The following is a 14,034-nucleotide window of genomic DNA, read 5'->3' on the forward strand; positions in this document are numbered from 1 at the left end:
GCTTGTTGCAATAATGCAGGACGATGGTAGCATGCTTGTCACGCCAAACCAAAGAGCCAGACCAGTCGGTTGCGGGCCCCATGACCTTGCTTGGCTATTATGTGCAGGTCTCTGCGGTGTGCAGACGACGCAAAATCCAGAAAAAGCCTCGAAGTCTTGGGATCATTAGTGCCCCATTTGCGGAACTTTTCCATGAAACTGTCGTTGAGATACCGCCCGAAAGCCGTAGGTCATGCTGGCTAAATTCTGGGAGAAACAGGGGCGTGTTCATATGTGAGACGGACGGCATGGGGCACCAGTTAAAAGCAAGAAACGCAGGCTTTCGGGAAACCGAAATTTTATGTGCCTTGAACTCCCTGTTTCGGCCCGTTCGACCAATCCCTTGCCGATACAACCACAAGGGAATGGCAAAAAAAATGAAGCAAAACGCAGGTTCCGAAATATCTTCGTAGATGTGCGAGACCCGCATAGGAAAAATTTTCTGATTCGTTCCCAGCTACAGAACGCTTCCCTTAACCGGCTAGGTTGACCCGTCTCGAGAGCTTGGGTCGGCAGCTTTCGGAGAAGTGGAATATCAATCATTGCTTGCCTTCCAGAAGACGATTCGGCAAATGGGCAGCGAAATCCCTCAAAAAAAAATCCCAACCCGAGTGCTTCGTTTGACCAGTTTTTTCTTCTCCCGCATGGGTCGGCCACGGGTAGCCGTGTTTGGCCAATAACCAAGCTTCACATGAAATAGAACTTGCGATAAGGATAGGATAAAATCAACAGCTTGGTGGGCTGATTGCGGAGTTTTCGTCCACTCCGTCTTATATCTTTACCCCAGCGCCATCCGAGAGGCGAACGGGGTAGTATGCACGTAAAACTGGGGAAGAGGCAAATTTGAACGAGTAATGTCAAGTCTTGTGCGTAAAGATAGCAATACAATCGAAAGACCAGACTGCAAATTCTGAACTGGAGCAGATACAATTGATGAACCCCGTGGAGATCCACACCCTCTCACATAATTCGTAGAGGTTGAAAGATCGGGGGAAATAATGGTTTAATCACTTACTGCAGACATGCTGTATACTGGCCTAGGGGTTTTCACTCCGGATGCTTCCAATCGTGGGGTATTCGCGTTGGAACCAGGAGCTGACAACGATCCAGTAGGTTTTGTAGCTTCCGCCATCTTTTCTGAGATCAGGGCAGTATTTATAATGTGGTTTCTAACGGTTGTCTTCCTTGTTACCGGGAATTTAAGCCTCGGAAAGTTCCTGTCGTGCGTACGAGGGCTTGTAGACTGGGGATCGAGGGTTAGACGGTAGCGAACAGGCACAAGCTATGCAATGGCCTGATTGTAATTCGACAGCCTTTCTTTTGCAATGCAACGTAATCGAAGCGAACGGCAAGCGGTCAGTTGATCAGTCGAGTCTCAGATGCACAATTTGGTAATAGAAACCTGGGGTAGATGAGCAGAGGAGGGGGAAGGTAGTAAAATATAAAGTATTTGGTGTGTGCGGTACAAGCTAGAGCTTAAGCTTCAAGATCCAATGCCCGGCCAGAACAGGTAAGAAACCTTTCGATTTCAGTGTGTGTTGCCCTATCCTTTCTCCACGGTTTCAATACTCCACAGACCGGGTGTATCTATCGGCCTCCTCAGGGATCTATGTCTTGAAGTCCAACAACTAACGGAATTAGAGTGTTCGCGTGATCATCGGGTGCTCAACCCGGGGTTCAGGAATTAGTTCCTCTTCGCAAGAGAGTGCCGATATCAGAAGGCGGTCCCGGGATTCATTCTAGCTCAAAGGACTTCGCCGTAGGTTGTTGGTGTGATGTAGCACGGACCGGAAGCGGTGGTGGTAGTGGGAACTGGCCGATCTGTTGCTTCAAGCCGGGCTTTGGCGAACAATTGCGCTTGTTCCATTGGCGGCCTTTTCGGACATCCCCACGCTATCATCACCTTGGAAATATGCGCCGCGACGTCACGTATAAAATCCAATCACGGAATGAATAAGAATGGTGTTTTATAAATAAGAATTAACCTTAATTCTGCGCTGGTCGTGACCAATATCGTTGACAGATTGAGCCCACATGGTGATCCAGGTCTACCACGAGGAAATTATCCGATTGCTTGCCCCCCACAAAATGGTCAGGGACCGCGAATTTCTGGAGAGACAGGCGAACTGAAGGTGGCCCAAGTGTCCGACGGGAAGGTTTCCGGATGAGGCATCAAAGCCAGGCTTCCGAGATCTAGAGATCTAATAGTTCTCTTTTCGTCTATGGGGGGCATAAAGCTTGAGTTCTTGTTCTTGCAGTTCGGCCGAGCTCCAGAACGTGCATGCCACAGAGCCAGAGGCAAATGGGTATGCCCGAGACGTCCACCCCGGAGCCAGAGGTTAGAGGTCAGATGTTGAATGTTGAAGATGATGCATAATACCAATTGCAAGATGATGAGCGCATGAGCTCAGAGGAAAGCAATACAATGCAACTTGCAGCCATGATAGGTGATAAGTGCGGTGAATGTGGTTCTGAAGTCTCGTGTGTTGGCCAGGACGTCGGGTCGCACAGGCCGGGATAATATAACGCGGCAACGCACCTTCTGCAGCATTTCAAATGAGACTTCGACCAGTCTAGAAGTCGACTCTTGACCACGGGACGATGAAAATTTTAAAATCAATTATTCAGAAAATTTCGTAACTAGGCCTGATTGCTCTTCTTCCTCTTTTGATACTTCTTACTCGGTTAGTTATGTCAGTTTATCAGTTGTTTGATGTATTGTTGCAATGTGATTTCTACAGTTCTGGTCTCAGCTTTGGTGGACAGTGCATAAACCAATTAAAATATGCCAGGCTTGCAAATCTTCATGGCCACATTATATGGATTCGAATATTCTTCCCTCCTAAAAATAATTTATTCAAGTATAAACCCGTGTTAAGATTTTGGCGTGTATCATAGCTAAGTTGTTTAGGTTATACGACAATCAAGTCAAGTGAACGGTGACTTAAGTGACTGAGAAGTCATTGGATTATCGCTGATCATGGCTATGGCGCTCTCATGGGAACATGCATCGACTGACAAATCTACTTAGGACGAACTTGACGCTAAAGTTCTTAGGGGAGAAATTTCTACAAAACCATTCGAGCTATAGAGGCGATTAATTAAATGTTATATTAGCTATAATGTCTTGATCTACCATGGAATTTAGCGGACGATCGAGATGGGATAATCCTCAGTACACTCTATTGAGCTATTGAAAGATCTAATATAGGTTGGTTTGCATAGCACCTCCTTTTGTGTCGCCTAGCCCTAGGCCGGAAGGGACTTATCTCGTCGCTGGATTCCTCAACAGCTGTGTTAATATGTTGACTTAAGCTAGGGGCCATATGGTTTATAATTTAATTGTGAATACGTACATACATACATATGCATGTACATACCAAGTTCGCCATTTTCTATATAGTAAACTATCGATATATATATCTCATGCATGGTCGATGAGGATCTTGATCTATGCATGTGTATACATTAATATTACTACAGCCACTGCTAGCCTCGAATCCAGGCGACTTAATGCATCATAATCTATACGCATGCATAGTATGTATGGCGGCTCGAGCCAATAATCATGCTCAAAGTACCTTATTACAACGACTGGTCTACGGGTCAGCAAACCCAGCGGATTCGTCGTTTAAACACTCTGATACATATCCAACCTATACATTATTAAAATTAATTAATTAAACTACACCTCTACTACTTCTTCTCACTAAAGTATGTAACACCTACCGTACACCGTTTCCCACCTTCTTCCCACGAAATACCATACGTTCTACTCCAGTGTGAACTCGGATACTTCTTACAATTATTCACAAAACTAACATATCTCAGCAACCTCAGCCCTCCAACCTCCCCCCACGTAGTAATCGACTCCTCAGCTTGTTTGAAATCCGTAGCTACCCCCGTTTTGTCTGAGCTCGATCCACCGCCTATTGACGGCCAGGGTATAACTGCCGTTTCCAAACTTTTGAACCCCATGAGTTCACTGTAGATGACTTCATCTTGTTGGTAGGCGTGACCGTTCCCGCCGTTTGGAATGTTCCACTCTGTCAGAAGTTCTCCGTCGATTCTTAAATGTGAAACATTTGGACATCTCCAGGCTAGTTCTACGATATTTTGCCTTGTGACTCCGGTTTTGACTGACATGACGAGTTTTTTGACGAATGGATATATCAACCCGGATTTGAAGATTGGTTCTGGAGGTACGGTCGGTGTATTTTCGTTATTGGCGCTTCCTTCCCCTCCTTCATTTTCGTCGTCGCTACTTTCACTATCGACGCCTTCTTCTTCTGAGCTTGAGCTTGTGCCGTCCTCGCCCTCGACTTCACTTTCGCTTCCACCGCCGATAATCCCTTCGCCCTCTTCACCCCCCTCTTCAAAAGGTGTCCCTACAAATGTATCTGTATGAACATCCAAAGTATTCAATAGCACTACATCCTCCCTACCCATTCCCCACCTTCCCCCTACCGCCGCTGCCTCTCCGAATCCAAACCTTTTAACCTCCATATACGTGGTCTGAAATCCCGGTGCAAAGCAGCTACACCCGCCACCATGGCCTTCTTCCTTACAACTCGAAGCTTTAATATACCTCTCCGGAACCCCCCTCGCTAGTTCTTTCGGCTGCCTGAACACCCTAATGCCCCCGAAATGCCAAGAAACCGAGACCTGTTCTTTGTGTCTAAATTCACTCCCAGTGATGGATTTATATCTTTCCAAACCGAAAAGGTTGAGCTTCGGCCAGAAGTCGTATGTTACCAGGCGTTCTAGAATCCCGTTTATTAGTGCTTCACGGTAGGCGTCCGCGTCTGTGTCTTTACAGTCTATGGGAAGCTCCCAGCAGATCCAGAGACGGTCGATGTTTGGGAAGTATTTTATTGTTTCGACGTATTCGTAGATTTTTGTGAGTTGAAGAGGGGAGGTGACGTTTGTGTAGTCGTAGGAGATGGGGGGTTTTAGAACTACATAGCTATTGTTTTTTTAAAAAAAATTTTTTTTGCAGGTTAGCATTGTATGTTATATTTACTGATATTATGCATATTCGTGGATTTATGCCTCAAGTCTCGAGATTTCTTATAGCCATATAACGAATAGATAATCGATATCGGAATACCATTGACAGGGGGGATTCGACTTTAAAACATGACAGCCCCCCTTGTTTCGATTCATAGCTCCGCGAATCAATCCGAGCTATAATTTAAGAGCAATAACAATAGATAGAAAATAGAACCACCAGCTTACCTAAAATACGAATGCAAATGCCTCAAACTCGACAATCCCGGAAACGGCTTAAGCACCCCTTCCTTCTTATCCAACGTCAGCGACTCAGGCAGATGCCCAAACACATCCCTGGAAAGTAAATTCCGACTGGCCCTACAACAACTCGACAATTTCGCCAGATCCGAACGGTCCAAATACGACATTATTTCGTTAAAAAGCTCCATCGGTAGCTCGAATAATACACCGGGACTGTTCGGCGAGCGCGTGCCGGTTAACAACATTGTTATCCCGGACTTCGTTGCCGCCATTTTCCAGAATTGTTGCACCCGACGGATGGCCGGGTTCTTGACTAGGAAGCGAGGCGATTTTGATGATGATGATGACTGTTGTTGTAGATTGTCTGAACCGGTATTTTCAGCAACGGTTGTCCGTGCCCTCGACGAGGACGACGAGGCCCGGGGAAAACAGCAATTGCAGAGATTACGGATATGCCAGTTTCCTCTCATCGATTCTCTGCTGTCCTGCAGGTCCCGTGTTTGAAGTTAAGATAGACCTCTTTAACCATAGAATAACATATGATTAAAACCCGATATATGAGCTGAAGAGCGGGGGGACATATGATATGATCTGGTCTGCTCCGTGCGCTCTGTTTGGTGAGAATCGTCGATCGTTGAATGCCGTTTGATGGTCAAGATGTCTCTGAGAATTAATTTGGGGAACTATTTTGATCCTTCATGTGTTCCCCGTCACGACTTTAATACACCGGTTGCATGCAGCTCCTGCAGCTCTGCTTAGCTGTGTAATACTTGCATACCACAACACGTCGACTTATGACGAGCGTTTAAACCGCAAAACCCGGCTCGTTGCATTTATGCTGGGTGGCTGGAATATGCAAGGCTGATGGATGGTTGAGGGCTTCCTTACTTAATCCATCTGCGCTAACGTTACGGGTAGCTAGTGAGTCACGGCTGTGCTTTTTGAATTCTAGGACAAGGATTCTGATTTTTATACAAATCCGAGGCGGCATCAATCTAAATTTCAAGGGGAAAGAAACTAAGTAATTAATTGACAATCAAATTGATTGAGGAAACAAGTAGCCCAAAAATCCCGCGACGCCTGGTATATATAATGAATTGCTCATACAAGTCTCAGAAAGCAGTCGCCGTCACCCGCAGTCATCATACAGAAATGCATGAAAACTAAGCCAAGAATGAAAAGGAAAATAAACAAAAGAGCTAAACTGAAAGTTGATCGAAAACATAAGATCTAATTACCGCCAGCTTCCCGTATTCGCTGTTGGGGAGCCCCATCGATCTGTACCAAACCCTCTTCGTAGCCCTAAATCAACGGGCTCTTCTTTCGCCTCCATTCCTTTATTCCCTGCTAATCGACTTGCGCAGCCATAATGTACCACATGTCCGTCGGGGAAGACGCTGATAACACTCTTGCCTAGACGCTTGTGACACACAGGGCATACTCTTTCTTCTCCGATCACTACCGCTTTCTTTTTTGCTTCGGCGTTCAACTCCTCCCATCTAAATGCTTCGGATTTATAGAGTTGTGCCATCACCCTATTCATGTTGACTCGAGAATTTGAGTGCCTAATGCGGTTCTCAAAGTAATTCCCTAGATCTGCTACTTTGATTGATTCTGGTATGAGTCTTAATGACTCTAACGGGTCCACGCGGGCGCCATGGCGGGATAATAGATCAAGCGCCGGTGGCATTTGAACTTCATAGTTTGGTGGTGGACTGAGATAGAGAGAGAGGAGAATTGAGTAAACAGTCTCCGTGGAGGTTTCAGCGGGATCAGAGGGAGGTGGAGAGAGTTGGTGTATTCGGTTGCAATATCTACTAATTGTTAGGATTTTGAATGTTTTCAATACGAATTTGATCTGCAGTACTTACGCTTCCGCTTTGCTAAAGTCCTGCATCCTGAATACGAATATTTCGAGTGCCTGTCGGTGCTCGCCAAGTCTGCTTAGGATTGAAGCCCTGATTTCATAGAATGTCGGATCTTAGGGGAGTTAGTATAGGTGAACAATTCTCGAAGTGAAGATTCTAAACGCACCATCTTTGGGTAACCATCGTATGACCTTCTCTGGCCAATATTGATGGCTGTCTTCTGTGAACTTCAACACCTTTTGTCCGTACTCCTCTCTTTCTTGGCTGCCGAGCTTCCAATGCCAGCCATCTTCTTCTGGCTCCTTCTGTTCCTTCATCATCATAAGATAGCCTTCTATTAACCAGTTATGGTAGTCTGGCGAATCATCCTTAAGCTCATGAACTAAATGTTCTGCATATTCAACACCGAGTTTTACATCTATAGACTTTAAGAAATCCAAGACTTTATCCCTAGGTAGAGATTCCACCTGTGGGGTATCATCTACAAATACCTCCATACCGAGCTTCGGGTCTTTGTGTAAAACCCATGTAGAGTATTCGAATATCAGAGGAAGCTGGTCAGCATGCAGCTTCTGCAGGTATGTGACTGTGGCCTGTGGTCCATGTAGGTCTGGCTCCCTGTCATCTGGTTCTTCTCGGTCGCCAAAACTACAGGATATGTTAGCCTCTCCGCCCGATGGCAACAAAAGAGAAATCGCAATACCTCTTCAGCAGGACCAGCGCTTTGTCGTGCAATTTCTTGTTCGCTAAGTAATCCACAAGTTCCTTAAACCGTCCTGTTTCGACCAGTTTCTCATGTACTACTTCAGGGTCGCAAAAGTTTTCAACTCGGACCAACGGTCCTACTAAGCTCGAATTCGTAAACATATACGACCTTAATAGAGTAGTATCGATCAATTTGGCCATTTCTCTAAGATTTTCAAGTTGCTCTTTAACAGTCATCTCGCCGCCATGCCGAGATGGAGGGAGTAAGGCTGCCACCTCACTAAAATCGATAGCAGCGGTTTTGGATGAGGCATCGCCGAACGTAGGGACGGTTTCGGGGCCCGGCTCAACAGCTGGCTCGCCAAGGGCATCCGATTCCATATCTGGTTTCACATATTTGAGAAGTTTGCGGCGCATTTCAACAAGATATGAGACCAAGCCTTGGACGGCAAGTTTAAGTACCTTACCCTCTATCATGGTTGTTAGTCTAAGCTAGAAAGGAGTGATATCTGAATGATGAGACCTTACCAAGTTTATTTGGAGGCGGGGGTAGTATTGATTGCGCTGCTGGTGGGGGCGTGGGAGCTGCAGAGGGAGGGGCTACAGCCTCGGAGTCTCCCTTGCCTGATCTTCCAGATTTGATGGATGCCGTATCGTCTGCTGCTGTAGTAGACGAGAGCTTCAATCTGGCAGGGATACTGAAATACGATGACCTTGGTGCTGCTACATCTGGAGTAGATGGATGATCCCCATTCTCTTTCGCTGGGGTACCAGGTACTTGTTCCTCCGTCGGGGATGTTTTGTCCTCGCCCTCGCCGTTCTGTTTGGTTTCCTCCACCGGCGATCCGTTCTCTTCGGATTGTATGATTTTGCCTTGGGGTGGCTCTTCATCTACTTCCTCCACAATTTGGTTGGAAATTTCACCAGCAACTGCCGGAGGGTATAGTCTGATAACTCTGGCTGGCGGAGCAGCTACCTTGGCGAAGAGGTCCATCGAATCCCGGAATTTTCCCATAGAGAATAACTTCTCTGCCTTCAGCATTTGGATTTCCTTAATCCGCTCCTCTTTTTCTACAAACAGTGCCTGCTCAATCTGCTCCAAGATACTAATTGCTTCGTCATATTCACCCTTTGCTGTCAATTCCTTAATCTGAGTCCCATAGTCCACCAATACCATTTTCCATATCTGAGTCGGAGATGCCAGATAAAATTGTTTTCCGGCATGAGACAGAGCATGATTATGCTGGGGTGTGTGAAGGAGAGTTGCACCAGGTAGTGTGATAGTCTGCATGAGGTTCTGGGTGTCGGGATTCCGTATCTGCAAAGTGTGATGGGGATGTAAAGATACAAGGAAAGGATAGGAGTATCCCAGCTGATCGGGGGCATGGCTCCAGGGTATTTGTTTTGATTCAAGAGGGTCGCCTCTGGCGGATATGTACATTGAAGTTGCTAAAGTCGCGGGTTAGTTAAGCCACCTATCTTAACCCTAGGTGCTTGAATTTTTGATACTCACAGTCTCTGACGAGCAGTAGTTCGTCGTCGCCTAATCTTGTGGCCAATGGATTGCGGGTCGACCAGCTGAGATACCCTCCAGCACCTCCTCCACCGCCAGCCATAGGAATATCTTCAACGACCTCGGTATTCACGTCCACCATAGCAAAACTACTCGATAACCCGGCGCATATTTTCCCTTCAGCGGCCCAAGTTAGACTTCTAGGCTGTGATGGCAACGTAATCTCATTCGAGTCATGAAACTCCCCATCTTTCCATAAGTACAGCAGCAGCTTTCGCTTCACCACTACCGCCAACCTCGAGACAACTGACGGAACACCAGAAATATCCCTTTCCACGCCACTTGTCAGCGCGAACAACGTAGCGCCTCGGGTTTTCGACAAGGTTTCCAGCTTCTCATAGGTCGCCATATCGTAGGTAGATACATAGCTATCGGCCAGTATTACTAAGATCGAAGACTCTTTGATACACCCCATCTGGTTTATCGGACGTTTTGTAAACCCCTCAACCTCACGCAGACATTCAATGTCGATTGCCTCCGTCGGAGTTGTAGGGTTTGAGACTCGGTAGATACGTAACGTGCCATTGTTTAAGCCGACAAGTAGCTTCTCGCCTGCGAAACGAGTCGGGAGTTAGAGTCAGTCATATCAACCGTATATCCAAACAACAGCCCCTAAAAAGGGAGAAGCGAAGGAATGAAATTAAGAATATACCATAGGCTAGAATGCACTCCTGACGCGACCTATCCTTCGGACCTAGCTCTCGAATAGAGCGAGCATGAAAGGCGGTGAGCATGGCTCCTTGCGCCTGAACAGGAGTACCGTCGATTCGGGGATTTTCATGGATAGGCGGTCCAGGGCAGCATCGGAAGAGGTGACAGGTTTGTGGTATTTACGTGTTTGATGTTGAGGAAGTTGAAGAGGAAGAAGAGTGTCTGTTGATGCAATGTTGGGAGGATTTGGATGAGTCCAGTGCTGGCGATGCGGGTTGACCTCATAGTGTCGTCCCCACAACTCGCTCGGCTGACCTCGCCAGCAACACGCCTGGCAGTCCGACGCAATGAAGGTTACAGAGACTACCTCACCGCTGTCATTGCAACCCGGCCCGATTTACTACATGCTTAGCCTTGAAGTCCCGTATCTAGGGCATCATTGTTTCTCCAGGAGATGTTAGGTAGATTACTCTATGGGTTCCTTCAACCACAAGGTGGATTTGTCTTGAAACACACCAGCATTTAATAAGATAATTCTCCACCCCATGTAGGCGGTGGAACTGCTCTAACCGAGTCTACCTGGATAACAGGTGGAAATTCGATTTATATGGCACTGGGCTGCTAATTATAAATCTTCAGCAGGTACAAAAGGCCGGTTTGTTCGAAATACAAAGAAGTTCGAGTTTTAGAGAGTGTATGAGCTCCGGCAACATCTAAAAGGCCTCGATCGATCTAAACGTGGTGAAACAAGCGAAGATCTCCCAGCTTAGGCTTTGCGTTGATAGCAGTCACTCTGACTGGAAACCCATCACGCGGGCACCTTCCAGACCACAGGAAGGCAGAGATCGTTATCCTTGTGGAGCTTACTGTCACCCAGATCTTGATGGATAGATCTTTGGATCTTGCTTTTCGAGATTTATTCAACTGCCGACTCACATCTGTCGGCTATATAATGCGGTTGCGGATCTGGCAAGATAAAGGCTGAACTGGTTACTTTCATACACATCCCATGTCATCGCAACCACGACCACGCTCTCCAGCGTTCAGACTTCCGATGCCCGGCTCGGCAGCATCGTCATGGCCTACATATAAGGCTCGTTTCTCAACGCTTCTAAATAATGTTCGTAGTTCTTTCGCCGGAGCCGATCCAAGGGTTTGTGCTGCTTTTTGGCTGTTCGGTAAGTTCGATCACAAAGCTAAGGGATTTTGTCGGGGAGGAATTTAAGTCAACTATTTCGTTAAAAGAAGTATCGCTAACAGGGTGGGCCTACTAGGATTGATAAATAATGTACTCTACGTTATCATATTATCTGCGGCACTAGATCTCGTCGGCCCTGACGTGCCAAAAGGCGTCGTATTGCTATTCGATGTCATGCCTTCGTTCCTGACGAAACTTATGGGGCCATACTTTATACATCTGATATCATATCGAGTCCGTATTATCAGCTTCTACTTACTTTCGACATGCGGAATGATAGTGGTGGCATTTGGGGATTCCATAGCATGGAGACTGTTCGGTATCGCTATAGCGTCTTTAGCTTCTGGGGGCGGGGAGATGACGTTTGTGTCCATGACACATTTTTACGACCATTTCTCTCTAGCGATGTGGGGTAGCGGAACCGGTGGTGCTGGTATTGTTGGAGGCGCTTTCTATCTGGCATTGTCGACTTGGATCGGGTTGAGTGTGAGGAGTACCTTGATGTTAAGTTGTTTTCTACCTATTGTTATGCTAGTGGCTTTCTTTGGGATTTTACCGAGGGATGCGCTTCCGGCCGGGGTGGAGAGGGAAGGGGCGAAAGGTACTTATGCGAGTGTGCCTGGGGAAGAAGAGCAAGGGCTTATGGAGGGGGAGGATGATCCGATGGTAAACTCAATGCATTCGAATGGATCAGTTTTCACGGCCGGGGGTATGAAGGGATCAGCGATTGGGAGGGCGTGGAGGTCTCTGAGAAACAATCTTAGGCGGATGAAAGGGCTGGTAATACCATATATCATCCCGCTTCTACTGGTTTATATCTCGGAATATACGATTAACCAAGGAGTGGCGCCGACACTGTTGTACCCGCTTAACGAGATGCCGTTCAGAAACTATCGAGACGCTTACCCGACTTACAATACGATATACCAAGTCGGAGTATTTATTTCACGAAGTAGCACGCCGTTTATTAGGGTTCGGTATCTATACCCTCCTAGCATCCTGCAGTTCGCGAATTTAACACTATTGACGGCACATGCGGTTTGGAACTTTATCCCGAATGTTTGGTTTATATTTTTGATTATATTTTGGGAGGGTATATTGGGAGGGCTAGTTTATGTGGTGAGTACCTTTATGCTATATTATCCGTTTTGTCTACGATATTTCAATTGCAGTGTGCTAATTGTGGGATAGAATACTTTTGCGGAGATAACGGATAATGTACCGCACGAAGATCGCGAGTTTAGCTTGGGCGCTACGACAGTGAGTGACTCGGGTGGTATTTGCATTGCGGCGTTTATTAGTATGGCTTTGGAGACTTGGTTATGCTCGTATCAGGTGCGACATGGTAGAAAGTATTGCAAGTTGACGTGAACTTGACAACATATTCAAGTATCCTGAGACCGAGACGAGTCTCAAGACCATTGATCGGTGTGCGAGCATCTGCCCCGAGACTATCCAGGCTGAGAGCTCAACTATCGATATATCAACCAACCGTCTTCTAGAATTCTGCAGTCTCTACATCCAGCCAGCTTAGTTTCACGTCATCTGCATGTATATTACCATCTCTAAATTGAAACCTACAACTTCTAATATACAAAAGAATCTTTCGCAAGCTCATAATATACGCCTTTTAATTTGAACCGTAATCCAACCGCTGTCATCAATGTCGAATGAACGCTCACCCATACAACATTAGCACAGTTGCCTGCCCTCTGCGGACTATAATATTCAATTAGTGCCTCCTCAAAGTTTACCAAAGACAAAATTTCGTGAAGATAGTCACCGACGGTTCTATTTTCACTGATCTCGGGGAGTTTCGAAAAACTGGTATAGGCCTGATTTCCATTCTCTGTGGTATATGAGGTCTCAGTCGCTGAGATATTGATCTTGTCACCTTCGCCCTCTGTGTATCGAACTAATGGTTCGTTTTTAAAAAACGAATAGTCGAAGGGTTCTATGAGTTTACATTTGGGGTTTATCCATCTCGTAGATGGTAGTGTCGGAGGGTGGTTACTAGAAACCCAATGGCCGCCCCACCGGTCTCGTGGATCTTTTAGTTGGATTGTTCCAGGATAGAAGTTCCCGCTACCGCCGCGTACAAAGGTTTCTAAGTATTCTACGATTCTGTGTACTCGCGGTCGGGGTCTGTTTTTCAAGATTGATGATTGCCAAGATTCTTCGTAGAATCTATTGTAGTTTTCGTAGTGAGATTCGAGAATGGTTGGGGATGTTTTGAGGAAATGTCGCCAGAGTTTGCAGACACGTGAGAGAGTTGGGTGGTCTGTCCAGTCTGTATGCTCAAGGATATGGAAATGTATTTCGGCGGGGAGGATGGGGAGGGGTTTGTTATTTGGAGGGGGCGGGTGGATAAACTCTGGGGCTTGGTAGGCCGTGTTGGATGATGTTGGATTTTTTGTCAGATCCCAGTCGGGGTCAGACCAGGAATCTTCAGGTTCTGGATCGGGCTTTGGGGCCGATGATGGCCATAAAAGGTTGAGAAACTTCATCATCATGGAAATAAACTGCTTTTCCAATTTCGAGTTTAAAGAGTTGACCGGGTTGAAGTTGCGGGTTTGTAAGTTTATAAAAGTTGTGTGATAGACGTGTAACTCGCGGTAGCTTCGAATCCAGGTGAACTTGCGGCCAGAGTTACCTTATAATTTGATGACGCATGCATGGGAAAGGTTTGACTTACGACAAGGCTGAAGATAAGATCCTCCACGTTGGTGCTTTTCCAGGCTTGTTTT

General features: G+C 46.4%; 4 protein-coding genes across 4 annotated transcripts; 1 reads left to right on the forward strand and 3 right to left on the reverse strand.

Annotated features, from left to right (window-relative positions):
• Positions 1–3,638: 3,638 nt before the first annotated feature.
• On the reverse strand, positions 3,639–5,762 carry AOL_s00081g134 (uncharacterized protein; the record flags this gene model as incomplete). Its single annotated transcript, XM_011124952.1, has 3 exons — positions 3,639–3,695; positions 3,769–5,005; positions 5,278–5,762. 3 exons carry the CDS (start codon positions 5,760–5,762, stop codon positions 3,639–3,641), a joined length of 1,779 nt encoding a protein of 592 aa, XP_011123254.1.
• A 764-nt stretch (positions 5,763–6,526) lies between these two features.
• Positions 6,527–10,172, reverse strand: AOL_s00081g135 (uncharacterized protein; the record flags this gene model as incomplete). The annotated part of the gene is made up of 7 exons (XM_011124953.1): positions 6,527–7,106; positions 7,164–7,272; positions 7,327–7,808; positions 7,864–8,335; positions 8,394–9,314; positions 9,379–9,990; positions 10,091–10,172. The coding sequence occupies 7 exons, from the start codon at positions 10,170–10,172 to the stop codon at positions 6,527–6,529; spliced, it is 3,258 nt and encodes a 1,085-aa protein (XP_011123255.1).
• Positions 10,173–11,098: 926 nt separating this feature from the next.
• On the forward strand, positions 11,099–12,658 carry AOL_s00081g136 (uncharacterized protein; the record flags this gene model as incomplete). Its single annotated transcript, XM_011124954.1, has 3 exons — positions 11,099–11,267; positions 11,364–12,406; positions 12,479–12,658. The coding sequence occupies 3 exons, from the start codon at positions 11,099–11,101 to the stop codon at positions 12,656–12,658; spliced, it is 1,392 nt and encodes a 463-aa protein (XP_011123256.1).
• A 215-nt stretch (positions 12,659–12,873) lies between these two features.
• On the reverse strand, positions 12,874–13,800 carry AOL_s00081g137 (uncharacterized protein; the record flags this gene model as incomplete). Its single annotated transcript, XM_011124955.1, has 1 exon — positions 12,874–13,800. The coding sequence occupies one exon, from the start codon at positions 13,798–13,800 to the stop codon at positions 12,874–12,876; it is 927 nt and encodes a 308-aa protein (XP_011123257.1).
• Between the last annotated feature and the right edge of the window lie 234 nt (positions 13,801–14,034).

The sequence above is a fragment of the Orbilia oligospora genome (genome assembly GCF_000225545.1).
Source record: "Orbilia oligospora ATCC 24927 unplaced genomic scaffold scaffold00081, whole genome shotgun sequence".
Classification (NCBI taxonomy): Eukaryota; Fungi; Ascomycota; class Orbiliomycetes; order Orbiliales; family Orbiliaceae; genus Orbilia; species Orbilia oligospora.